Source organism: Drosophila melanogaster, chromosome 2R, assembly GCF_000001215.4.
Source record: "Drosophila melanogaster chromosome 2R".
NCBI classification, from domain to species: domain Eukaryota; kingdom Metazoa; phylum Arthropoda; class Insecta; order Diptera; family Drosophilidae; genus Drosophila; species Drosophila melanogaster.
The window spans coordinates 19,957,992-19,985,675 of NT_033778.4; the positions used below are offsets into that span (position 1 = coordinate 19,957,992).

Below are 27,684 nucleotides of genomic sequence, written 5' to 3' on the forward strand. Positions count from 1 at the left end.
TCTTGCAGCAAACCCAATTTGTCTCGTAACTCCACAAATCTCGCAGCAGGCAACGGTTTTGTAAATATGTCAGCCAGTTGATTCTCTGTAGGAATATACTCAAGACAAATCACATTATTCTGAACTTGCTCTCTGGCAAAATGATATTTAATATCAATATGTTTAGCTCGTTTATGACATGAGGGGTTGTTTGCTATGCTAATACAGCCTTGATTGTCTTCGTAAATTTTAATGGGGTTTTCTAGTTTAATGTTAATACTAGTTAATAAAAATTTAAGCCATAGAGCTTCTCTCACGGCTTCAAATAGGGCCATATACTCAGCTTCAGTTGATGAGGCTGCTACTGAGTTCTGTCTCTTTGTATTCCAACAAATGAGATTAAAATCAAACATTTTGAATAAATACCCTGTTGTACTTTTTCTATCAATTTCACTACCAGCCCAATCAGAATCCACATAACCAATAATTTTATTTTCAAATGCCAAGTTCTTTTTAAAAATCAATTTCATATCGATAGTGCCCTTCAAATATCTAAGAACTCTTTTTAAGTTCTGCCATAATTCGGAGTTATTTTTGCTACTATATCTGCTCAAGATATTTACTGCAGTAGTTAAATCTGGGCGTGTACAAAGCATTATGTACATTAAACATCCTATGAGGCTACGGCATGGGGTATTGCAGTCTTCATCTGAATTAAGTAATTCATAATTTATTTTACTAGGTAAAGGAGTACTAACTGCATTACAATTTTCCATGTTAAATTTACTTAAAATTTTTTAACATATGCAGATTGGCTTAAATAGATTTTATCTTCCTGCATCTCTATCCTAATTCCAATAAAATGTTTTATTTCATTTAGGTCAGTCATCCTAAACTTTTCCATTAAATACCTTTTGAAGTTATTCATTCTTGTCATATCTCCTGTAGCTATAACCACATCATCTACATATAATAATACATATATGTTTTCATTGATGTTACCTTTGTCTAAAATATATATACAGCGATCAACTGAAGAGTTTACAAACTCACACTCTTTCAATGCTTGCTCAAATACTTCAAACCAGCATCTAGCCGCTTGCTTGAGTCCGTAAATTGCCTTATTCAATTTACACACATTGTCACTATTACACGATATACCTTGAGGAAGTCTCATATAAATTTCCTCTTTTAACGTGCCATTTAAGAAAGCTGTTTTTACATCCATTTGATGGACTTTCAAGTTATACTGTATTACTAATGACAATATAAATCGGAAACTTGAAATTCTAGCTACAGGAGCAAATGTCTCTTCATAGTCTATTTGGTATTTTTGAGTGAATCCTCGTGCAACCAATCTAGCTTTGTATCTAATTGGATTTCCAAGTTCATTATATTTAACAGAAAATACCCATCTGCTATCTACAATATTTTTGTTTTCAGGCCTTTTTGTAATTGTCCAAGTATTATTAATTTTATGAGCATTTAACTCTGTATTGATGGCTTCTTCCCAAGAAGATTTATCATCCCTATATTGAATTTCATCAAATGAATTTGGGACATCGTTAAATATAGTGTGAGCATTTAGAACAACTTTATTTAGACTATTATCCTCTTCATTATAGGATATCTGAGGCTTAGTCTTTAATCTCTCACTTCTTCTATTAATAATTTCTATGCCATCATTTTTAGTTGGATTATCAATTCCAATTTCTTTTAAGTGCTCTGCTGTTTCACTTTCCCTACTCTCATTCGGGTTGCCTGATCCCTTACTTTCATTCAGGTGATCATCTCGCTTTCTTTTCTTACTCTCATTCAGAAAATATTTATTACTTTCCTTACTATCTTTCAGGAATTGTATGTTGTCGCATTCCTTACTCTCATTCGGGAATTCTGTTTGTATTATTTTCCTACTGTCATTCGGAAAATTTTTATTTTCACTTTCCTTACTATCTTTCAGGAATTGTATGTTGTCGCATTCCTTACTCTCATTCGGGAACTCTGTTTGTATTATTTTCCTACTGTCATTCGGAAAATTTTTATTTTCACTTTCCTTACTATCTTTCAGGAACACTGTTTCAAATTTAACAGCTCTAGAATTAACCATATTGGTTTCATCGACAACAACATCTCTTGCGACAATAAATTTTTCATTTACAGCATCCCACAACTTAAAACCATTGGGTTCATAGCCCACAAAAATACTTTTAAATGATTTATCATCAAACTTTCCTTGTTTGTTTTTAATATGCACATAAACAGTTGCACCAAACACTCTCAAATGTTTTAAGTATGGCTTCTTATTGTGCCACATCTCATATGGGGTCTTTGAACTATCAACAAGTGCTCTGCTAGGAATTCTGTTGATTAAATAAGTAGCAGTTAATACTGCTTCGCCCCAAAAGCTTTTATCTAGCTTTGCACCACTAACCATGGTTCGAGCTTTTTCCGTAATGGTTCTTATCATTCTCTCAGAAACACCATTTAACTGAGGTGTATGTGGCACTGTTAAGTGATAAGAAATTCCTTTCTTAACACAAAATTGTCTCATCTCATTTGACAAGTATTCTCTACCATTGTCAATGTATAAGTACACAACCTTTAAATTAAAATGAGCTTCACTCTTGGCTACAAAATCTTGAAACATGCTAAACACATCAGATTTATATTTAATTAAATAAGTTACACAATAATGTGTAAACTGATCAACAAAGATCACAAAATAATTTTTATCATCTAAAGTAACTGGAGTAATAGGCCCACAGACATCTGAGTGTACTACAAAAAGTGGTCTTTTAATATGGGTCTTATCTTTCAATTGTTTAAAAGGAAGTCTTGCCTGTTTACCATTTAGACAGGGTTCACAAATTTCACATGATAACTCTAAGTTGTTTAGAAGACTTTGATCACTAAACATGTTCTTTCGTTTTATTTCTAATAATTTGCCATCGCTTATATGGCCAAACCTCTCATGCCATAAACGAAAATTATTTTTATGCTTAGCATTTATAGAATATGCTTGAAAATTGATCACAGGTACATTGTTTAACATACCTGAATTTTTGACAACCATTAACCCATTTTTCGAAATGGTTACACCGCTTTTGTCAAATTCGATCGACATTCCTGCCTCTTGGAGACGCTTTACGGACATCAAATTACCAGCAGCTTCCTTACAAAAGAGTACATCCTCCAGTGTAATCTCATGGTCATTCCGTAGTCGGACAATACCACGCTTAGTGGCATAAATAAATTCGCCTTGCTTGGCCACTGCAATCTTAAGTGGAGGCACAACCTCCACACTGTCGGTATACAGCGACTCATCATTTATAAGATGGTCACTAGCACCAGAATCAAGGACAAACCCGCAGTTGTCCATCACTGAAGTATTATTCACTTCTTTTACCATAAACGCAATGCCGTGTGATGTTGCAGTTTGAACTTGTTTTTCATTTTCTTTATTTTTATTATTTAATATTCTTTTATAATGGAAACAATCTTTTTTAATGTGGCCTTCTCTGCCACAGTGGTGACACTTGACTTTATACTTTGAATTTCCCTTGAATATTTTCTTTGGTTTAGTTACCCGATTTTTAAACAAATTATTTTTATAAGTGTTATTATTGTTGTGCACGATCGCGTTCATAACTTTCTTGCTTGTATCGTTGTGGTCATTTTTAATTTTAATTTCTTGATCCAGCAATCTATTTTTCACAAACGCCAATGTCAAATTTTCTTCAGATAATGTCTCTATCGCTGTAATAATTCCATCGTAACACGAAGGCAATGTGATCAGTAGATGAGAAATTTTATCCATCTCTTCTATTTTTGCACCAGCTGCCAACAATTCACTTATAAGTTCGTCAAAAATATGAAAATGGCTTAATAGTGACATCTCACTCGATAGCTTCAGAGAAAGCAAACGTTTTCGCAGCGCCAGTTGCGACGCCAAACTTTTTCGTTCATAAACGGCGTCCAAATTCTCAAGAATCTGACGCGCCGTAATGTCGCTTGTTGCGAAATTTAAAAACGAGTCGCTTAGGTACTCTATTATTGTACTTTTTGCACAACGCTCTGCCATTTTCCAGGAGTCATCTACCTCGTTAGGCATTAAACCATCAACTACTTTAAGCACATCTTGCTCGGCTAAAAGAGCCCTAATTCTAAATTTCCAAATCGCGTACTTCTCGCCATCAAACGGCTTAATATTACGTTTAGCCTTGTCCATTTTTCACTCAAATTCTGAGAAGGAAATAATTTCACAAGAATGTGAAAAAAAAAACTATTTCACAAGAATGTGAAAAAATGCTATTTCACAATTTATTTTCACAATCTTTAATTCACAATTTAATTGTTTATTAGGCATGGACTGGGCCCATAACCTGTTGTAATTTATAATTTATATTTCCTTTCTTAATAAATAAATAAATAGTCAAGTTTATGTTTGAGTTTTATGATTTATATTTTAAGTTATTTCAACTGCAACACCAGCACCACGACCTACTCACAGCAAAAAACGTACAAGAAGGAAAGAAGGAATAAAAAGAGTGGTATTCTCTTACAATATGTTTTATGGCATAAAAGGTGTGGCCATTCATATCAAATATAAAGTAGTGTTGTTTAACGTTATTTTTGTAGGTTGAATAGTATATTCCAACAGAACCCCCAAGAGTCGGGCTTTGGGCTCGGTGCACTGGGAAAAACGTTATGTTTTGATTATTTTGATTTGATGTATGTAGTGCGTACTAAGAGTTACGAAATGCACTTGAAAACATATTTCAATTTTTACAAGTGTTTCTGTGCTGCGAAGGCGCCTGCTTTGAATAGAAGGGAATGCAATGAATTGGACGGGCTTTTGCATTGGTCCTTCACGGTCGAGTTACCATTTAAAACCAATAAAAAAGAGTGGAGATGGGTGAAAAATTAACATAATTACAAATCCCTTAATTTTTCCCAATGATAATCAGATATCTCGATATCAATATTAAATCAGCAGCGGTTGGATATATAGTATCTATGATTAGACATCCAGCGCTGCGTTGTATTACCAAACGTGTGCCATAGTTTGTTATAGCTCAGTTAACAATTTTGCAAACACGATAACGAACTTAACAAAGGCTGCAAGACCAGGCTTTGATTTCTATAAATCAACCGTCACTACGCTAACTGTCAAGACAACGGAAAACTTTCCATTTTCCGGCGCTGGCGGCGGCAGCTTTTGTTTGTAAACGCAGCAAACCTAAAGATAAATCAAAGTCCAGATCGCCAGGCAGATCAAAAGCCAGAAAGCGATCCGCAGTCCATGAACACCAAACCGAAGGAATCCCAGGAATCCAAGCAATATTGTCAAACCTCTAGCGACCTGTTCGCCCGACTAACGAACTGAGTGCTGTTCGTTCATTAACGCCATTAAACCAGTTTTGACATTTTAATTAAGAATGCGCAACATTGCGTATGCGCATTCTGATCTGCCAGCCAAGGTCAGGATCATAGATCATAGGCGAGCGCTTATCGCCGTCTACAAGCTGATGCAGAACAGCAACAGCAACAGGAACCCGCTAACAGCGGCATCGCACCACGGCTTATCGTCCATATCGGTTGCCAGCATCTGCATTTGGCCATGTCCTGCGGCGAGCAGTGCGACAAGGCCAAGAAATTTGCATTTACCAGACTGTCGCCCACTTAATTACGCAGCAACGCAACAGTTGCAGTTGCAGTCGCTGTTGCAGTCGCCGGCGTTGCAACAGAATGTTGCACACTAACAAGCCGGTCTTGCTGCAAATCCTTTGCCAGAACCCACCGAAGATGAGGGACACCCGACAAAAAAAATACTAAGGTAAAGCACATAAAATGAAAAGGGCCCAAACTATTAGGTAGTTATGTATTAATCAAAGCTTACAAAAAGGTAAAGGAAAATCTAGAATATACTAATTGTAAATAAACATGAGGCGACGGCGACCGGCGACTGGCGACCCTCTGCCCCCCACTCGACTCGACTCGACTTGATGCCCACTATGGAATCCGGATCGGATCGGATGGGATCGCCCAGCTCCCAGTTTACAGCTCCCTTTACTCGTTCCCGGATGAGACCCTTTGGCTATGTCAGCGTCTTGTCTCCGCTGTTTGTCATTTCCTTCGGCTGCGGCTTGTTAAGTGCTGTTGTAATTTGCCATATTGCCACAGTTGCATCCACATGGATGACAGGCAATGCGTTGAGATGCAAGTCGGTTGCTGGTTGGGGCAAACGTAAATCATGCCAATTTAAATGAGTGCAACCTGCGTTTTGACACTTGTCGTTGTCATGGACCCCAAATGTGGCCTCCGTTTGATTGCCACTCCGTGATCCGCAGACTGCATGACGTCGTGAACATCGCCGACAACTTGAGGACCATCCCCAAGATACACATAAAAAAAGTTTTTAGCCAGAGGGATAATTTCTTAATTGTTGTTAGTCAGCAGTTTACTTAGATGGCTTTAGACAGCATGCAGTAACGCTCTGAATTCAATTAGATGCATACGAATGCATCCAAGATTAGTAGAGAAAAGTATAAACATTTTTTCCAGCGTATAATAAGTCCCCATCATTGTCACCGGAAATGTATCACTTGTCGTCAGACAGGCAGCTGCATTAATCAGCTTGCATTTATGGCCCGCTGATTGAGTAATGCCTGAAATCCCACTCCACCGACACCCACGATCACAGCGATCTGAGTCCTCGTCATTAAAATGTTATCGCTTTTTTATCTTTGGACTGAGAGTGGTCACCGAGATGCATACCTCGGGTCTTAACTTGGCTAAATATCTGTTGCAACATTGTTGAGGTAATTTACATCTGCGTGGAAGGATGAGGTTTGAAACAAAGTAAGAAGATTTAAGAACTTCCTTAAGGAAACCACAAAGAATTTTAGTACTTGCACGTTGTTGTTGAATTAAATATAAACATACAATTATCCTTGAAAGTCTCTGTTCACCGATAAATCTCAGCAATCTTTAAATTAAATGCAAATCACGTGGTTTTCACTCCACTTCTCCGCCCCAGACACAACCAAAGGGATCTGGATTGCAGAGTAGAAGTCCAGATATCCACTTGCATCTCGAGTGGATTTCGCAGTTCATCTGATTGGTGGGCTGCTGAATGCTAAGTTGACGCTTTGATCTTGTCTTGAGCGTAAATCTGGTGATGCGCTTTAGAGATTAAATGCCATTTGTGCGGCTATGGAATGGCCATGTTTGTCTCCGATGTCTCTGGATTCCAGTGCACACTGCACTGGGCAAATTAAGTAGGGATGCAGTTCCAGCAGAGACAACAACACGGCACCTGTTCATTAAACGAGGGGGAAATTATAGTGCGCCGAGTGCAGTAAACAAATGTAATCGACATCCTGTGTAGGCCACAAAGGATGCCGCCGGCAATCGATGAGTGGGAGGGGCATGGGCAGGGGCAGCGGATGAGGGCCGAAGGATGGGAAAGGGCGCCTTCATGGCTAACAAAAGGAAAGACATCGACTCGTATACAAGCGCCGCTCGGCTGAAATGAACTGGAACCCAAAGACAAACAGGAAAAGCGAAACGCGGAGTCCTCGGCCGCGGCACAGCACACAAAACAAATAATAAACACAAGCATTTTTGATTTAGCATGAAATTTAAATGACCCGCCGCACAGATACACAAATACATGAATACTGAGATACTAAAATCCAGGGGATGCACATGGAGGAACTGCAGCTCAAGACTTCACTTTGCGTTTTATTGTCAGGGCGCGCAAATATTGTCAAAAGACTTTCGAGCATACTCAAACCATTCCACTATACCTTACACACAACAAAAATAGGTACATCATTGCAACAAATTATTTCATATTTTCTACGTTTTTTTTTATTTAATAGCAAGAGTAAACCGGAGTAAATAATCGCATAAACGCACTTACTTCCACTTTTTAAACTCTGAACAGAGGATTTATTAAGTTTTCCTGCTTAGGGCATGAATTTTCTCTAAGCGCAATTTACCAGACATTACCATTTGCATCTCTCGTTGCAGCGACGGAAGCGCCAGTGTGGAGTAAAAGATGCCGACAAAACAGGAAAAGATGGGCTAAGGGTCTGGACTTCGGTCCCAGATTCCCTGTCCCCTGATTCCCCATTCCGAGACCCTTGTGCCCGGCCCTGTTTTGTTTGCCCCGGCGCTTCGAGTGTCCCCTAGACGGCTCAGAGAGCACTTGTTTGGATTTATATTTCGGTTTGCTTAGGTCCGAGGAGGCGGCCAAAGTGCCAGGCAATCAAAAACAAATTATGAGTGCTACAATTTGCCGGGGAATGCGGATCGTAATGGGATCGAAATGGGTCTAGGAGTGGGTATCTGCCTCCTTATCTCTGGCTTATCAATGTTTATGGGGGCAGCTAATGCACTTGGCGTGCAGTTGCCTTTGGCGTTGGCATTGAACTTTCGCCGTAACGAAGACCAGGCCTAAAACAATGGCCTGAACGGGCATGGCCACACTCCACTGACCCACTTGGCCAATAAGGAAGAGGCAGCTTAATCACGGCTGCAAATCCTATATCAATAATTGACTTGAAAGCAAACAATTTATGATGACCTAAGACCAAACAAAGAGCGAAAAGGGTGCGGTAATCAAAGGAATTGGCCAGGCGAGAGGGCGAGGCGATTGGGCCAAGCGGATAAAGCCAACACAGCGCCATGGCCCAAAAGCGATGACGGGCTAGATGACGACGACGCTGATGATGATGCTGATGCCGAGCCGATAATATAAACGATGAACGATAGAGCACGTCGACCCACACAAACTAATGTGAAAGTTGGAGGGGATTTCGATGACTGGCAAAGGATGGATGAAGTCGGAACTGTTGCTGTCTTGCTGTGTTGCTGCAGCGGGTGACCTTTGGAGAACCCGTCGTCATCCAGCTCCCAAGTGAAAACATCTCAAGAGCAATAAATGGCAGACGAAGCAGCGGAAAAATTGGAAATTCCAAATAGAAAAGCAAAGCAAATAAATATCTTACGGGCAAACAATATTGGCGGGGCTAAAACAAAGGCCAACTGGGTCACCAAGTCAAGGACCAGTCAGCCAGTCAGTCAGTCAATGTGCCAGTCCTAAGGGATTTGACCAAGTCAATACCGATTCGGTACAAGGAAAATCAGCTAAAATCATGAACAGTAGCAACTAAGTGCAAGCATTTTTGAACCGCAAATCAACGTAATGATGACTCTGCCCCTTCCATCCGCTTCTCAATTTCTCGACTTTCTGACAACGCAGCTTGAGACGTCTAACCAACTTGTACTTGCGTTCCATCATCATTTTGTAGTCGAGTTGGAGCTGGTTTCCTTTTCAGCTGACTCACTTATGTAATAGCTAAATTGGCATCGACGTATATATTAAGAGGGGGAAATGGGCGAACATTTGGGTTTCGAGGCCAGGCTGGCTGCTAATATGATTACTCCTTAACCGGAAATATTTCAAGAGTATCGGCAGGGTTTGCAGAATTGCATGGTCATTACTATTAGCACAGAACTGGAGAGGCTGTTCGGTAAACGAAAAATCCCCCATACCTAGCAATGGTAATGTAAACATCTACATTTTCTAGGATTTATGAAAGCTATTGATACAAACTATGATGATATTAACATTTTTTAAACGATCTTATCTTACAGTACGTTTAACGATCGAAAAACATACTGCAGAACTTAAATTTGAAAGAGCCACGGGTAGGACTCAATGGAAAGATATTGAACTCATTACCCGTTGCCGACATGGCATCCTCCCGCAACACCACTCGTACCGTCTGGCCAATATCTTTTGTTATCTGAGTGCCAAACTGCTAAGTCCACATTAATTACGTGTATCTTCAAACAATATACGAGATGCGGTGCTAAGACACAGTGCCCAATCCGAATCCCCAAGACCCAAAGGGGCCAACATGGCTAATCAGGTCCGTAGCTGTTTGGCATTGTTCACTGTACCGTTCGCTCGGTCGGTCTGACATCATTAAGACCACATATCCACGTATCTACGACGGATCCACATCCACATCCACTCGACGCAGTGGCCAACTAATAACCGCCGACGATGAGAATGCGAATGAGAGCGAGGAGTGGATGCACTGAAAATATTATATTTCTGCTTGGAATTTTTAATAACTTCGAACTAAGGGAGTGTCTCATTAAGCATTGTTATATCAATGACTCTGATTGGTCCCCAAGTCGGATACTTAACACTTTGCTTTTTGAAAAGCTGTTCTCTAGAACTACTGCCTTTTCTCTCCGTGTACCAGGTCGATGAGACGTCCGACGCATAGCGCCACTTAAACGAAGACGCTGTGCGTCTAGCAGCGCCACAGAGTCCGGCGGGAGAGCCCAAAGCCGACGGACATTGAGCCTGCGGTCGGGGAACGCAGGATGCCATAGACGGCGGGAAGGAAAGGGGCAAATGGGGACTCTCGACTCTGGCTGCTTGTAAGCTGTCAAACTCGGAAATTTGCAATGACAGCAAACATTGCCAGGGCGCAGATAAGCGGCGAAATGAACGCTGCACAAACTAAAAACTCATTGTCAGGCGCTGTCTGTTTGCCAGCCGACCAACCGATCCAAACCGCTTTGGGGGTGCGTTGCTGCATAATAAACTGCTGGCCAGGAGGCGGGAATCCTGCATCGGGGCATCGGGCACCAGTGGACCGGCAGACTGGGGGCCACAGGGAACAATAGGGCGCCAGCCAAGCTGCTGCTTTGGCGGCAAGAGACTGCAAAGAAACAATAAACACACGAAAATAATGTAATGAGTTGCAGCGAATGGAGGACAAGTGCAGCTTGCTCGCTCGATGAAGGTACAGTGGGGAGATCGTGTTAAAGAAAAAACAGTTACTAGAAAATAATTTAAGAAAATAACTAGACAAATGTTTTACGCGACAATTGATACAATCCAATTATAAATATATTAAAAGATAATATTAACGAGGCACAAGCTGAGTACTATTTATAACACTACATAATTCTTATGAACCTTGATTTTCTATATAAGATTCATACCGCATTCCTCATTTTTCATTCCACTGTGCTGATGAAACCGTAGCTTCTTCACTTCAACTAAAGAGCATATTAAATTCATTTTTAAGCGAGTCCCGTGAGAAACTCGGCAAGTGGGCGAGTCTCCAGTGGGCAGTATAAATCGGGGGATATTATTGGGGATAGGGGAACTCTTCCATAATTGATGCGCCATGCATTACTAGACAAAACTGTCTGCAGCTGAGGCAGAAGAGGAGTGACATCAAAAGGGTTCTTCCCCATCTCTGAACTTGGCTCGGTCATCTTCTGTGGCCATTTGCACTGCCCGCATCTTTGCTTCTGATTAATTAAGAATTATTTTAATTAACGTAATAAATTTGCGGCCAGCAGGCAGCAGAAATGTGAGGCCATATAACTCTTTCCACGTTTCAACTCTGCCTGCTTTTTTTTCTGGCCTGCTGGTTGATTTCTGGTTGCATGTGCCCGTCGAACGCAGCCCGAAAATGTGCGAAAATTTATGTTGCTTGCGATTTTGGCGACGACTTGTTTGCAACTTGTTGGCCATGTTCGATGCGCGATTTTGGCCAAGCCTCCGATGCAATGCGATGCGATGCGTGTTTGTCTGGCAAGTGGGTCAGAGCCACAGTCCACAGCAGGGGCAAAGCCAAAGTCAAAGTCAAAGTCAGAGTAGGAGCCAAATTCAGAGGGAGAGTCGCTGAGTGCTGGCCTCTGCCGAATTTCAATTAAATGCACATAAATTAAAAATTAGTAATAACTCGGGAACGCGCGGACCCCAAACAAAACGATGCCAAGCACGCAAAGCCATAAAAAAGGAGGAGCACACTGAGAGAAAATTCGAATTAATTCATTCTTTCGCTGTGCAAAATGTATATGAAAATTAATCGTTTATGAATAACGTCTTTAGAAAGTTTCGGCTACATTGTGAAGGGTTTGCACAACTCAGATTTGGATTTTAATTCAAAATAGAAATTACCTCTACCGAACTTATTTCCCGTGCAGCAGCAGCTGTCGCCCGCATAGTTTGCGATGCGGAAACGGATGCGTTTACGGTCCAGGACGTGACCCGTTACCCGTTCCCGGGCTCCCAGCCCCAGTTCCTTCTCCCGATCCCCCCTGAAACCTGTCGTTAAAAATCTGTGGGCCAGCCCGGCAGTCTCGGACAGCCTATTAATTAGCCAAACTCAACACCTGCTGTGCGGCAAGCAAATTAACCTGACAGCTGGGAAGAGAGGCGTCCCAACCGAAACTGGGAAACTGGGGATTTAAATTGGACGAACGTATCCAACGGATCCGGATCCCTTTGCCCGATTGGGCTGTGAATTGGAAAATAATTGTGCGACGACCATTAAATTACCATGCCTGGATGGATTGGGCCCACGTTCCGACAATTAAGACATTATAAATAAACAAAGAGCAAATAGTTATTAACTAATAACTGGCACGCGGCAGTGGACCGATGTGTTGGCCATAAAAGTTTTCCCCATTTCCCCCTTAATAGAGCGAGCCAATGAAATATTTATGCGCCTGCCACCTGTCAATGGGTCAGGGGTCAAGGCTCAAGGTTGTCAATGAACTCGCTTCTGTTAACTGTTCTGGGGTTGCGGTAAATGACTAAATGGTATACCGAAATAAATCAGGACAAATATAGATCGTGATTTCACTTTTCTATGCTAGTTGCTTGCCAAAGCGATTAGTAATTATTAATTGTGGAATGGCCCAATCGTTAAACAGATTTGGGCGGAATCGAATGCCCAAAGGGGTACATTATGTTAGGGAATTAAACGTCAGCAAATTGTCTGAGCACCCCCAACCATCTTAATGAGAATGGTTCAGTGCACCCGATTCACTACGCCTACCCAGCACCCTGAAAACCCCAACCCAACCCATTCCAGCCCCCAACTTTCACACACACCTGTGCGCTTTCTCAGACCCAATCCACAAGGCTTAATGTTGTGACAGACAACCGCGTAACAACAATGGCACACCAAACACCTTTGCCGACACACACTCGAGCGCCAAACAACTTCCACACCATTTACAGTTCATTGAATTTGCCCGATAAATACGCATAATTTGTATACATTTTATGCGAAACATAGAGGCTCGGGACCCCGTGATTTGCTGCATTCTGCTCCACTGAGTCCTGCGCGCAGGACCCCCAGTGTCAGCCGACTGATACTGACACCCAACGTTTGGCGAAAGGACGAGCGGAACAGCGGCCCATAATTACAATTTGAAATAAGCAGACTGTTAACCAACACCCACAGACAGACATAGGGGCCAAAAGGCAAAAGGAGCGAAGGCTCCCCACGTCGCCGCCATCATCCACCTACGGAGAAACATCAAAAACTTTTGTACATTAAATCAAGCATCCTTTGCCATTTGTTGCTATTAACGTCAGCTACAGTGGAACAACTGTAAGGGAGTCTTCAAAATATTTTCCAAATAATCTCTTCTCTGCTACCCAAGAAAAATTTTATAGTTAGCCCTAGAGAGCCTAACACAATTCTTAAAAAAAAAGTGTCAAACATTATTACGAATTCGTTAAGATTGCTACGAATATCCTTTTCGGTCTCCTTAGCGAAGCTTCGCTGTGTCTTTCGCCCGCCCACATTTCGTTCTCTTTGTGCGCCGCTGCTGATTTTCCGTTAATTTCCGCAGCGCGGCAATCGTTGACTTTTCAACGGGAGCGTCAGACTCACGGGAGGGCCATTAGCGGCGCCAGGGGGGTGGCCTTTGTAAGGGCTCACATGCTAATTCGCACACCCACTCGTATCCGTTGGGGAGTTCGAGTTCGAGAGGTTAGCCCCCATTGTTATCTCTGCGTCGAAGTCGTTGATTTTTCGCATTTCAGCCTTTAACACACTTCCTCTCCATGCATTTTCCCACTTTTCCGCTTACCCATTTTTTTGCGCTTTCCCTCGTGAATGCGCGTGAGTGAGTAATTTTTGTTTACACTTTTGTAAATAAAGATTTATGTTGCACGGGGACGCCACCGAGCTCGGCACGTGGCACCTTGTCGATAATAAACCCAGAGCAGTTTATTTACGCAAATTGATTAGTTCGATTATGTTCGACAACACGGCGCAGATAGAAGTGGCTTACGATCCTAGCCCCAAAAAGACATTAAAAACCATCGCCATAAGAGGCGATAAGACCGAGGCAATGGAAAACTGGGGCCAGGAATAAGCTTCATATAAGTAAAAACTGGGTCGTGCATATAAAGATGTTCGATATGTCGCTTTAAAGAAATGTTTGTTGGCATTATTCCCCTAATGTTGCAAATAAGAAGAATTTTTAATCGCACGCTTTTTTAATAGAATACGTTAAACACGAAAGATATGTGTTTTGAAATTATTGGGAAAAAGTACATTTAAGACAAAAATTTAGGAGGACTGTCAAAGGTGATTAATTGGTCGCTTGCGTTTAGCTTCCTTTATAATGCAGATGCTATTTCGGTTCCGGCTTAGTATCAAACCCATCTCCAAGGCCTCGGATCATTAAAAGTTTTCGCTAAGCGAATGCACTACACAGTTTTTCACGGCATTGTTGCCGCTGCTCTGCTTCCTGGCACTTGGCAGGCGAGTGGAAAACTTTTCCACCAACTACAACAACGGGAAAAGGTCAGAGAATGGCGAAGGGGACGCGGCGAGGCGAGCGCCAAGATGGAGCAAGTGTAAAAGAAATAAACGGACTTAAAATAGGAAAAGTCAACATGAGCTGGGCCATTGCGTGTCCGGGGACAGGACGTTTGCCCAGGACTAACTTATTTCATGCCGGTCCAGGGCGTGGACAATGATAATGCGAGCAAGCGAGACGGCGCAGGAGGTGTGAGCGAGACGGGAGCTGAGATGGGGCAAACACAAAGATGAGATTTGTTCTTCTCCGGGGGCACAAAAGCGGAACGGCGCTCAAAATGACTGACACGGCTAGCTGGTCACATGGTCAAAAGCGTGAAGCGAGCCATGGCTATAAAGCACACACATAGAGAACCGGGCAAAATGAATCACACTGAAAATAACTAAGGGCGATTCAGGATTGCAAAACTTCTGCTATCAAAAAGAGGTAGCTTATAATAGTTATCAGGTTCCTAATTTCCAAGTTCCAAGAAATGTCATGTCTTTAAGAATGTCTAATTTATTTTTAATATAAAATAAAATAGTTGCTATATTTTAAATTTGTTAAATTAAGATAAACAATGTAAACAACAAATTTATTACATAGGTGCGTCAAAGAGTGTTCTGACTTCTTCACTGCATCCGTCCGAAATGAAATTCCGTAGAACATTTTGTATCTTGCTTAGTTGTTTTAAACTTTATTGTTTACGCTAGTGATCAGGGTGGCTCCTCTTTTAGCCGCCTTCTTCCGCTCCCGATGCCCCCAACTTGGCCATGCCATTGTGTGGCTCTAAAACATAAACGGAAGCGATTTATGGTGCAAACACAATGAACGAGCCAGCAACAAACAACCACTAGGAGCAGAAGAAGATGATGACGCACAACAACAAACATACACAAAGGACACGGGACCCGGTCACATCAACAATTTGTGTAGTGTTGACCAGCAAAGTCCTGCATCCTCGTGGCAGCTCATAAAAAAAGCGCTCGAGAAGAAAAAACTCACACACTCCGGCCAACTCAAACAAACGGTCGGGCCAACTCAAGTTGGCGTCTAGGAATTCCGCTAGCCTAAACAAAAGTTAAGCGCAAAGGAGCCAAACAATGAACTTAACGAAAAATCAACAAATTAGAAAATGGTCGAGGCTCTGAGAACAAGAAATTCTTTTTAATTTCATGTGTTTGCCTGATCAAAATTTTGATTTTTTTTTTTTTTATACTGCTGTTTTTTTTTCAACATTTTTAAAAATTTAAATTAGCCCCATTTTGGAGACTAATTTTTTTCTTCTAAGGCTTAGCTAAAAATTACATTGCACTTTAACCAGCAAATTTATAGGATAATACAAATTGCTTAGATATTCTGGTCTCCCAAAAATCTTGTAAATTTTGCGAATAAATTGCTGGCCAAATTCCTTGGGAATTTACGCTGAAAATCCTCCGAGTTCCCAGCTCCAATCGTTTGGGGTCCCAGATCCGATTCCATTGTCCGCTGGCCGCAACTAAAGTGCTTGTCACTGGTCACGGCCCGGAAGTATCTTTATTTCAGCTTTGTTTGCACTTGCACACACACACTTGGCAGGACACTTTCGGTACACAGATACTGTCACACATACACTCGCACAGGACGGAAAGGAAGTCCAAGTGTTATTATCCTGCTTAGCCATAATACGTTGTTAAAATGTTGAGACTTTTTCATTTGCTCGGCCATACTAAAAATCACAAGAAATTGAAAAATGCCTGCGACCCGAGGGAAAGCTACATATATTTTTAGCGGATGGAGGATGGTGGTCCTGGGAAGGGTCCTGGCAAAAAGATGCCACGGCAACCGGGCGAGCTGAGAACAGAGGGGGCCAAAAGAGGAGTCTTGCCAAGAGATTCCTGTGGGAATCGTTGACAGGCGCGTGGCCATTTTGTCTTTGCGCCTCGAAGGGGACTTTATTAAATTTTCAGCACAGGAAATGCTTTGAGTACTTTGCCGCCGCCTTTGATTTCGATTCGCCGCCATTTTTGGAAGCCATTGCCATTTCCGCTCCACCGTTTTGCATATTTCCCGTGTAAACCGAGTCAGGCCTATAGGTGAAAAGGTAAGGCAGGCTTACGGGCGCCGCATAACAATTAAGTTCATTAAATTTCAATTAATTCCATTAATTGAAGCAGAAATATGCGTTTCATTTGATTTGTTTTGATAGGCCGTCAAGCACGCCGAATATTTTAGATGAATTTCTTTTCTCTTCCTTCTTGCCTTCTTTTACTTGCAATTAATTACGTCAGCCAAACCACAATTAAAATTAATTTGCCCGTCTAGAGGAAAGTATCTTCGGCCAAAGGCAGGAGCACCGGAAGCTGGAAAATGCTGCAAAAGTCCGAGTTCGGCATCCGCATGTCTGGCAATAAAAATTCTCAGCGTAATTAAAATCAAAGGATTTCGCATTTAACAATTTATGTACGCTATAATTTTTGGGGCGGCAGTAGACACTGCGAACTGGCTCGTAAATTTCCCCCTTCTCACGACGACTGCCGCCCGCTGAAAATCGCTTTATGGTCGTTAATTTGTTGGCCATGGCAACGGCGGGGGAGGGGTCGACTGGGGGCAGGGACAGGACTCCATTGTGTGTGTGTGCAAATGATTTGTTTCCTTGGCGCCTGTTTGAAAACAAAGGCTGCTGACTGACCAGACAACGACAACGGGACACTGGCCAAAATGCCGGACTGCAATGCACGTGACTGCATGCCACACATGCCGCAAGGACATGTGCGGGAATACCCCTACGCCACCGACGCGCCACAGCCCAGCCACGCCCATTTGGGAGAAGCCACTGCATTTCATCGCTAATTTAAGTTAATGGTCATTGTTGTAAATTACATTAATTTTAATGCGATTTCGCACACACGCATGCACCGGAAGTGCTCCCAATCTGCTCCCTGCTCCATCCGCATTTCTTCTGCCTTTCCCCGGGGAAAGGCTTTTAAGTGTGTGATTGTTTGGCCATTGCACTTTTATGTAATTACCGCACTAACAAATTACATCAAGTGTCACAAATGAATGCATTTTAAAATCCCGCAGCCACCGAAAAGGAGGATAGTTAGAGTGCCGGCATCCAGGAGCCGTAAAATCTCACCAAGTGGCCCTGTTAAGTATGCTAAAGTGCACTGCTCGCTGTGTGCGCGTAATTAAAATGCATTTTGCCCGAACAAGGGATTAAATCATTGTTGGGCACTTTGCCATCCGTGTACTGTACCGCTCTCCGCCAATTTCTTGTCAGAGCACCTATTTATGGAAAACAGAAAAGCTGCAAACAATTATCTGCCGGTAGAGAGATTTCATTTGGAACAGCAAATAAGTTTATAAGATGACTGAATTCTTGATTATATATTACTAAAGCGTTTCAATAAACTCACAGGAATAACAGATTTATTTATACTTAATAAATATAATTTAATGGCTAATAAAACCTCTGGCTTTGTCTTAAATAATCGGGTTCATAATCACACCATATATATGGAAATATTAACTTAATTAGAAATCACATAAAAGTTTGCCCAAAATAAATACCAATCTGTTGATACTTTAAGTTATGTGTTGCTTAATTTCTCACATAAATCTTAAATTTCTGCTTACAAACGGCAAAAAGCAACTCTTTTGCTGAGACCAACAATAGGCCTTGGCACTTGAACTGGTTTCTTTGTTGCAAGCAGACATGCATGTAGGTACAGTTTTCGCTACACAAAACCAAAGAGAGGTGGGGCTCGCACTCACGTATGGGAAAAAGTGGCAAGCGTTTTGGGGCCATTCAAAATATTTGGCTGCATTTGCATAAAGTTCTGATGCAGCTCCAAAGCAAAGGCAGTGCACAAATGTCAGGTGCAAAATGGGCAGCCACAGCAAACGCGGCGTATACGCAATGCAGAGTGTGCCGAGCGGCAGCAGCAGCGAAAACAAACTGGAGAGTAAACAAGGCTGTGAAGTTGCACACTCGGGGCTGCAGCAAACAGCATGCAGTATGCAGCACATAGGGTGGAATATAGGGGGAATCGGGATTCGAGGGATCCATAAACTGAACGACTGATTGAACAGCAAACATGTCGTCCAGTGGCTCAACTCCAGTCCGTTCTCTCATGTAAAACACATGTTACCCCTTATTTCTTTTGCCATCGGCAATCCCGCCCCCGATATCGGTTGGTGCCCCCTTGTGTCCAGGGCGGAGCCAATTTTAAGCAAATATTGTTGTTTGCATTAATGTTTGTGTCTGATATGGCACTGGCGATAATGTACTGAATGCGTTTACGGCCCCGAACCAAGAACACTGATCAACAAGCTAAAGGTTTAGAAAATATAAACGCTTCTCCATTTACAGTTAGAAAATCAGCACACATTTTGGGTACTTTAAATTAGATTGTTTATTTATTTAACATCTGAGCTTTGCCGAACTACTACAGAACTGCTCTGAGATTTCTTTTTGTAGCCGAGTGTTGGGTGGGCTTGCTGATCCTGTTATTTCCGTTGTCCTAGGTCCTGTCCTTATTATTGTTTCTGTTGCTGTAGTAGTGCTTCCTGCTGCCGTGTTGTGTGACTTGAAGCGTGCCACAGAGCGGCATGTAAACACAACCTTAAATTAAAATATGTTTGCTTATGCAGTTTGTAAAGCAAACTGAACGGCAAACTATAACCGATTCCTCCCGCCAACCTAGGCATAAATTAAAACTTTGCAACATTCGCACGGAGCCAGTGTTTCGCTCGGCAAAAGCTAATTATGCATAAAGCTGCGGCCCTGGCAAGGGGTTTATTTACCTTTTGGTCTACTGCCATCCAAGAGGTTGATGTTGCCACAGCCCCGAGAATCAGTACTCCTGGGTCGGAGGTCATCGGCGGTCGTGGGTGGTGGTTCGCTGAGCGGTATTATGACAGCTGCCCAGCTGACTGACAGGCTGCGGTGAGAACTGCTGTCGGCGGCGGAAATTAAACGCCTCGATTTGCGTGCCCGTCACGCGTAAATCAGGTAACACAAGGCCCGACAAGGCTGCTGGCCATCAAATTCATTAGAACCGATACCTACATATGTACCTTGAAAAACCAAAAGTTTCTATGAACCCTGAACTAGTAGTCATACTGTTTCTACTTCCATATTTAGTAAGCTGGATAAATGGTTCTTCATAGGTATAAAGCTCATTAACTAAAAATTGTTTAATGGGTAACCTAATACTTTTCCTGAAAGTGATTAGTGTATAAATGACTTAAGTGCGATAAAAACCTGAATTTAATCTGGTCTTAACGAAGTATTCAACCGATTAAGCAGCAACGACCTAGTCGGCCAACAACTAATGATCAGGTCACTCATCAATCTGTGAAGTGTTGGCAGACCGCTCATCATCAACCCCACCAGCTTCTGGGATTAATCCCTAGCCCCGAAACCACCGAAATGGGCAGCCGCATTGGATGAGCCGTCCGCTGATTTATGTGACACACATTAGGACGACCGGCTAGTTCGTCCAGTGTAAATTGAAAGGGGCCCGGCAACGAAACTGCAACATATCGCCGCGTTTTATGATGCTTCGAAATTAACAATTTTAGCTGCCCGCAGCGGCAGCCGCATTCCATGTTAATGCACTTTATCGCCCCCGGCCAGGCGAAATTACTCAAAAAATGGCGCACAAATTGCAAACAGGGCGCGCATAAATTAATCGAAGCCTAGGCTAGCGAAATTAAAACATTAATCTGCGCACCCGACCAAGCAGCACAATAATTAATGCTGGCTAAAATTTATTAATTTATTTATAAAGCCAAAAAGGGCGGCTGAAAAGGCACTGAATAAGAGGTGCGAATCGTGGTCCGAATGCGAGTCCTACGGATCCTCGAAAGAAAACGAGAACGGGAATGGGAATGGGAATGATGGAAGTGCCCAAGTGCCGTCCGACAATAAAAACCAAAGACATCTTCAAATGGCCCGGGATGAAGTGGACAGCCATGAGGCAGCTTCCTTGGCTCTGCTGGACAGTGCGCAGTTTTTAAAAATGTCAGTACGCCCTCTAGGGACAGATTAGCGATTAATCTACGGGGCATGGTCACATGGACGCCCTTCGGACAACAGACTGCGGACTGCGGTCCTCCTCGTTGCTGGGAGGACGAGGTAACGATTAAAAAATCTCCACATAAAAGACTGAGCACTTAATCAAAGAGGATTTAGAGAAGAACTAAGGGGCGATTACAGAGGACGGACGGGGTAAAAAGCCAAGGCAACCAGAGCCAAAACCGTTGATGCGGCTCTTTGTTTCTAGCTGCTTCTTCTCACAACGCATACCCTGCAATCTCAGACTGGGCATTTCAGCAATCTAAGCTAATAAAGTAAAGAAGATGATATAATAGTGTACGATACAAAAAGTGTACGAGTATCCATATTATTAATCATATGGTGTGGCATACTTTTATAATTCTAATGAATGAAACACGTACTTTCATTACTTTCAAACACTTTGATGCATTTTCCCTTCACTCAGGTAGCTAATTGCAGTGAGACAGACAGGCAGATGCTCGATAAGTAAACAGGCAGGTTAAGGTGTGTTTCTGCTTCAAGGGTGGTTTGGCAATTTTTCCATTTATAAAGTAAGGTGAGTATATTGATTTTTCGCAGTTGGAAGCGAACACTTGGCAGGTGTGAAGTGCTGATCCAGAAAGGAGCTAGTCTTGGCACAGGTAAGTTTTCCGCTTGAAATTTCTCTACCTTGTTATTAGAAGTCTTAAAATTCACTAAATATTTATCTATTTCGTTTCTGAGATAATCATTGGAGAGCATCTCCCAGTCGCCATGCTCTCGCATTAATCGCCTTACTTGGATTTTAACTACATATTACAAGCACTTTTATTTCGCTAAGCGTTGCTCATAGTTTTCGGTGCGCTTTTTCATTGCCATGCAGCATCCAGCTCCACCTCCAACTCCACCTCGATCCCCTCGTGAAAGACCTTAAATAGTGGCAAAGACATCTCACAGACTTGGCGCGCTGCATTTGTCAATTTACTACGAGCTGAAAGGGGCGTGGCCGCGCATAAAAATGATATATGTGAGCGCTGAGTTAGCAATTTTCGTATGAATTGGCAGAGTTGCAGTTGCTGCTGATTCTGCTGCTGCCGTTCGCTTTATGAATTTCTTTATGGCCAACCTATAAAATATTTTGATTGCACCATGGTGTGTTCGGATGAGGGGGCAGTTTGAAATTAAATGCCTGCCGCTTGATTTGCTCGCTGGACCTCAAGTGGATTCCTCGCAATCCTCGTCCACTCGACCACTGTCCACTTCAGTTCAGTTCAGCTCGGACCTGGCCTGTTCGGACCTAGCCCGTTCGGCAATTATGGAAGAAAAACCGCAAAGCGCTCCAAAGCCGGCCCAAAACATTTGTTGGCCTTGCCAAGTGCTTCTCTGTGCAGCGCCAGAAATTTGGCATTTCCCCTGTAATCCTTTTGTGTGCTAATTGGAGCGTTGCCGGGCCATATATATATCCCCTGGAAAATATCTGGCCCAAACAGTCCGCTTGCCGGCCCATTCGGGGCACTGAAATCGGCTTAGAACACTTGTCAGCCCACCAAATGTAAATATTAAACGGGGCCATTTAAATGGATTTAGTTTCGCAAATACACAGTATATCGGCTGGGCCTTGAAATTTTAGTTTCAGATTTAAATAAATAAATAAATAATATTAATAAAGGGTATAGTAAATATTTGGTGGAATTCTCAACTTCAAAATAGCATGTGACTCATACAAAATATACAACACATCGTTAATATATACTATATTAATACATTACTGAACTGGTAGCTCTTAACATCAATACATCTTTTAAAAATTAGTCACGTGTAATTAAAATGTGTCTTTTTAGGATAATTTATTACCTTAACATATTAATAAGTTGATTTGCACAAATCAAAAGTTTGTATCTACAGGAAACGTTTAGGAACTAAAAATATTACTAAAATTATACTCAATTATCGTCTTGCCAAATAAGTCAACAATGCGACTCGCTTTATTGATATTTGGACTTTCAATATCATGGGTAAACCAAACATTTTGGAGTTTGATAAACGCGTGCTAAACTGATGAACACTGCGTGATTATGTTTGGATTTCATTGTGATCAGCTATCGGATTCACGGCGAGACATCTCTATTAATTTATACAAAACATCATCTATTTTGGAATACAGGAGCTATAAGGTAGGCTAAGCTGAATGTGTGCTCAACTGATTATATGATTAACATTTGCCCAAAGGCTTTCTGCAGGTAAACAATATATACGTGTTATCTCGCACAAGTTGGCCAGAAGTTCAGGGCATTTGGCATTATTTGTCATATTCGCGACGCTTGTCGAACGCCTCTTATCATCTGGGATTAAAGTACACACGACTTTATCGCCATCTCAGTTGCTTTTCTCATCCGGCGAGACAAGATGAGATTTTTCTGCCATTGATAGTAGAGCGTCGAAGCCCACCAGACGTAGTTCAAAAAGTGCGAGATTGCGAACAGAGTATTATCAATCAACTTGCTGAGTTATATAACTCGGGCGGTAGACAAGCCCCCGAAAAGTTCCGATTACTTAATATAAATAGAATTGGTTTCGACCTACTTATAACTGTTTTTGTTTTGATTGCCATTTAAATCGGCTCTTTAGGTAAGTGCTTTTTGCCTCACATATATAAATGAGGTAAAATATGTTAATCGCAATTGAAATGAGCAGGACAACATTCAAATGCCATGAATGCAGACAATGGCATTGCTTTAAACATTGGGCATTTGTTTAGTTCCCAAGTGAGCGCTTTGTGTCTTGCCAGATTTAGCATGTGGCGATCGTATTATAACGCTGCGTTTTGTCATTCATTGGCCAGCCAATTTGCATATATAATTTATTTGCAATTGTTGTGACATTTTGCCAGCCACTGACGATTGCGCCAAATGCCTTCGCCAGACAGGTTGTCGTTGCCGTGGGAACTTGTGGCGGAATCTCCGACCAGAAATCTCAGACCTTCGTCTCTCTCTCCGGTTCAACTTTCACTGAGGCAGTGCTTCCTTAATTAAGCCATCTTAATGGGTAACTGGGGCTCGTTCGGTTATCTGCGGGCAGACAATGGCTTAATCTGCCAGCTAGATCCCAGCATCATCGGGCCGGGTCCCCGGGCGCACCTTCCTTCAATTAACCAGGCAGCCAACTTCATTTACCTACTTAAAGAGTAAAAGTTTAGCGTCTTAGCCCCAGTCTCTTGGCCTTTTGGGCTGACAAACTGCAGCGGCGCATGGAGGCCGTACTCCTATTTCTATTTTCAAATGCCATTTTGGCGGTGGATCCAAGCGGCCAAGTGCTAATGCCCCCAGCCCCGCCGATTGCTATGTCTTTGAGCTCCAACTTGTCACGCTGCCACAGACTGGAGCTCTCTCTCCGCGAAAACCGGTTCTCTGGTGGCCGGTCGCAAACGAAATCTCCATCTGCCCGGGTTCCATATTTCACGCCAGTCTGCACTGAGCCGCACCGGTCGATATGTCCAATTTGCTCTGAGGCCGGCAAATATTTGAGAAAGTCCACCCACTAAGAAACCAGTCGGCTTGGTAGGCCACTGCACTGAAAAAAACAAATTTAGAATATTTTACAAACACTCAAAATATACACTTTTTTTTTGACTGACAGCCAAAAATCATTAGTTTTCAGCAACATGGCCGATCGACCGCAGGATCCAAAGGCTCCAAAGCCACTGAAACCCGTCACCAAGACAGGTGATCCGATAATTTCGCAGATCGGCGACTTCCGGCGCTACCAGTTATTCTTTTTCTTCATCGTTCTACTGTGCAAATTTGGCACGGGATGGCACACCCTCGGCCACATATTCCTCGCAGCACCAACGCCGTTATCCTGCAAGACAGAGAACGTCACGGATCCCTGCAGTGACGAATGCTCCGAGACCGAGTTCGACACTAGCGTCTTCCAATCCACCATCATAACCGAGTGGAATCTCACCTGCGAAAGCAAACAGCTGGCTAGCTTGTCCCAAAGTATCGTCATGCTGGGCATTTTGTTCGGGAGTATTCTGTTTGGCATGTTCGCTGATCGGTGAGTATCTCAAGATTATTAATAAGTTTTCTTATGCTAAAAGAAACCTGAAAGCAAGTCGGTAAAATAGAGCCTTTGCTGGCTTACTAGTTAAACCACTAGATTAACTGGTGGACCATTAGCGAACACCTATTTATTAGTTTTAAAACAATTTTTCTGTTTTTGAGTTAGTCCGCCTACTATAGAATTTTTCAATTCCCAGGTATGGACGACGCCCTGCCTTCCTGACGTGCTGCTTCATGCAGCTGATCACTGGCCTCATCGTCTGCGTATCCCCCTACTACTGGTTCTATTGCCTCTTTAGGTTCCTGGTGGCTGTGGCCACGGCGGGAACGATGACCACCAGGTGGGTGTAAAGGCACTACCAAGGATATTCCCAGTAATATAAATGACTAATCCCATCCGCAGTTTCGTCTTGCTGATGGAAATCGTGGGACCCAAAAAGCGCGAAATGGTAGCCATTCTCTACCAAATCCCCTTTAACATCGGCCACGCCTCCCTGGCCCTGTTTGCCTACTTTATTCGAGAATGGCGCTGGTTCCAGTTCAGCATCACCATTTTCTCTATCGTGTTCGTGATCTACATTTGGCTGGTTCCCGAGTCGCCACGCTGGCTCTTTACCACCGGCAAGCTGGACAAGTCCATAAAGATTCTGGAGAAGATCGCCAAGTGTAATAAGGCTCCGACGGAAACGATTCGGCCGGAGATCGAAGCTGCCTATGGGGCACTGGCAGCCCGCCAGCCGGTCAAAAAAGGCACCGTCGTGGATCTATTCCGGACACCCTATATGCGGATAAAGACCATATTCATGGCAAACAATTGGCTAGTGGTTTGCATGGTCTACTACGGCACCGCTCAGTATGTCTCCGCGCTGGGCGGCAACATCTTCATCAGCAATGCAATCGCCGCCGGAGTGGGCATTCCAGGCACATGCCTCTGTGCGCTCATGACCAAGTACCTCGGACGCAAGAAGACCCTGCTTCTTTCCAATGGATGCAGTGCTTTGGGCTTAATCCTATTGGCATGCCTTTCTACTCAGGCAGAGGCTGTGCGTGTGACCTGCGCCACAATTGGACTTTTTGGCGCATCAATCACCTTTCCGAATGTCTACTTGTACGGCGGAGAGCTCTTTCCCACGGTTGTGCGTTCCAGTGGGGTTGGTCTCTGCTCGATGGTCGGTCGAATAGGTTCCATTGTTGCTCCGCTCATCGTCGATCTGGCTGCATACGGTCTGTGGGTGGCGCCCCTGATCTTTGGAATTTTCTCCATTCTGGCAATGCTCGGCACAATTTTCTTGCCGGAGACACGTGGAACTCCACTGCCGGAAACCCTGGAGGACGGAGAGACATTCGGGCGTAAAAAGAAGGACCAGGCATAGGGCTTTTCTCCCAGTGTTGCATCGGTGTAGCAAGGCGAGAATTTAAAATTTTCGAGCCCAGCAAAACTCCTAATGCCTGGGCTCTAAAATTATTAAATTTCGACTTAAGTTGAGATTTATACGATGCGATATGTCAGTCACCGAAAAGCTAAACTGCCGTTCGTGCCGCAAACAAAAGGCGAAAAGCAAAAAAAAATTGAAAAATCTAGCGAATGCAAAAGGTAATTACCGCGGAGTAACTTCCACTTCGTGATTATTAAAACTGGGTTAGCAGTCTGAATCCAGTCTCAATCGTAGCTGTTCTCCAACTGCCTTAATGTCGAGGTGCAAAGCAGCCAAATAGCTAACTGGAAAACCAGCCAAGTGACTGTGAATGCAAACTTCGCATGTGAACCCAATCGATAGCAGCTAAGACCAATGAAATTATATAGTAGAATTCAAGTAGAAGTGGAAACTGTTTCTCCGGATCGAAGTGCATCTCATAAAGTTTCTGTGGGCAAACACGAGGCTTTCAATCTGAGATATTTGTATCAGCTGTCGCTATAAGTCCCGAGAAATCTGTACCATCAAGGTCGTATGAAACATTTATTCGGTTGTTACGTTAATAGTTTAAGAGCCATGCAATGTAATTTTGAATCGAATAAATTGCATTTTAGCATTTCATTTAATAAAACAACTCTGCAGAATCGATTACACACATCAACGCGAATGACATTCACCGCGTTTCCATTAGGTCGACTCCAGTCGATGCCCATGGCAATTATCGGCAACCATCTCATCACACCATCTCCGCATCCACATCCTCTGGCATCGCGATGGGATGAGATGACCTTGGCCAGGCAAAAACCGGCTGGGGCACCACTCAAGGTTAATATTCATTGTCAACATTGGGTACGCCTCATTTGTATGCGGCTCTTGGCTCGGATCCTCGCTCCTCATTCAACATCCCTTTTCCACGAAGAAAAAATAGGTGAAAATGTACTTGGTTATATTAGAAAAAAAAAAAATAGTTGATTATAAAAAGTTAAATGCTAGTCAAATTTGAACATTAAAGAAATCATTGATGTAGGATAATTTGACTTTATTTAAAATGATTTTATTTTAAAAACTTGAAGAGTTGATGTTTCGAACACCTATTTTGATTTCTTTAATATTTTCTGTACGAAATTTGTTTCCGTGCATCTAGCAATCAGTCGTCGGCACTTGGCAACACAAAGCGGTGCCCAATCTTTCGAAACTGCATCGCCACTCAGCCCGGAGCTGCAGTTGCAATTGCGGATTCGGACTGGGTTCGAAACCGATGTCCAGAACGGGCCAAGTTTTTAGCGTCATCGGCGCTGGCAGGTTGTCATGTCAGCAGTACGCAAACTGTCAGAATTCAAGAGGAGCTCCTAGCTGGATGGTTCCTCGAACCGACTGGCGGTGTCGCATACTTAATCAGCGGCGGCGTGTCTCAGTGATAATTACCGGGCATTTTTGCAGCATTGAAGCTCCCCAAAGCCGCCCGCTGATGCTGTGAGATGTGGCCAAATGAATGGTCAGAGCGGCATCACTGTAGTCGCTCGATGATTATTCATTGCGCCCTGCCTGAAAT

General features: G+C 42.8%; 1 protein-coding gene across 4 annotated transcripts, besides 1 other annotated feature; it reads left to right on the forward strand.

Moving 5' to 3' along the window:
* Positions 1-4,638: part of a mobile genetic element that runs on past the window's edge.
* A 16,612-nt stretch (positions 4,639-21,250) lies between these two features.
* On the forward strand, positions 21,251-26,904 carry CG8654 (uncharacterized protein). 4 transcript variants are annotated; one of them, NM_001299695.1, is made up of 6 exons: positions 21,251-21,318; positions 22,549-22,830; positions 22,886-23,284; positions 24,307-24,712; positions 24,915-25,058; positions 25,121-26,759. In NM_001299695.1, the coding sequence occupies exons 4-6, from the start codon at positions 24,318-24,320 to the stop codon at positions 26,088-26,090; spliced, it is 1,509 nt and encodes a 502-aa protein (NP_001286624.1). In that variant the 5' UTR covers positions 21,251-21,318; positions 22,549-22,830; positions 22,886-23,284; positions 24,307-24,317; the 3' UTR covers positions 26,091-26,759. The 4 variants fall into 4 exon arrangements, with proteins under 4 accessions (NP_001286624.1, NP_001246442.1, NP_611451.1 ...); NM_001259513.2 differs by lacking the exons at positions 22,549-22,830; positions 22,886-23,284 and having other exon boundaries at positions 25,121-26,904; NM_137607.5 differs by lacking the exons at positions 21,251-21,318; positions 22,549-22,830 and having other exon boundaries at positions 23,079-23,284.
* Positions 26,905-27,684: the final 780 nt, after the last annotated feature.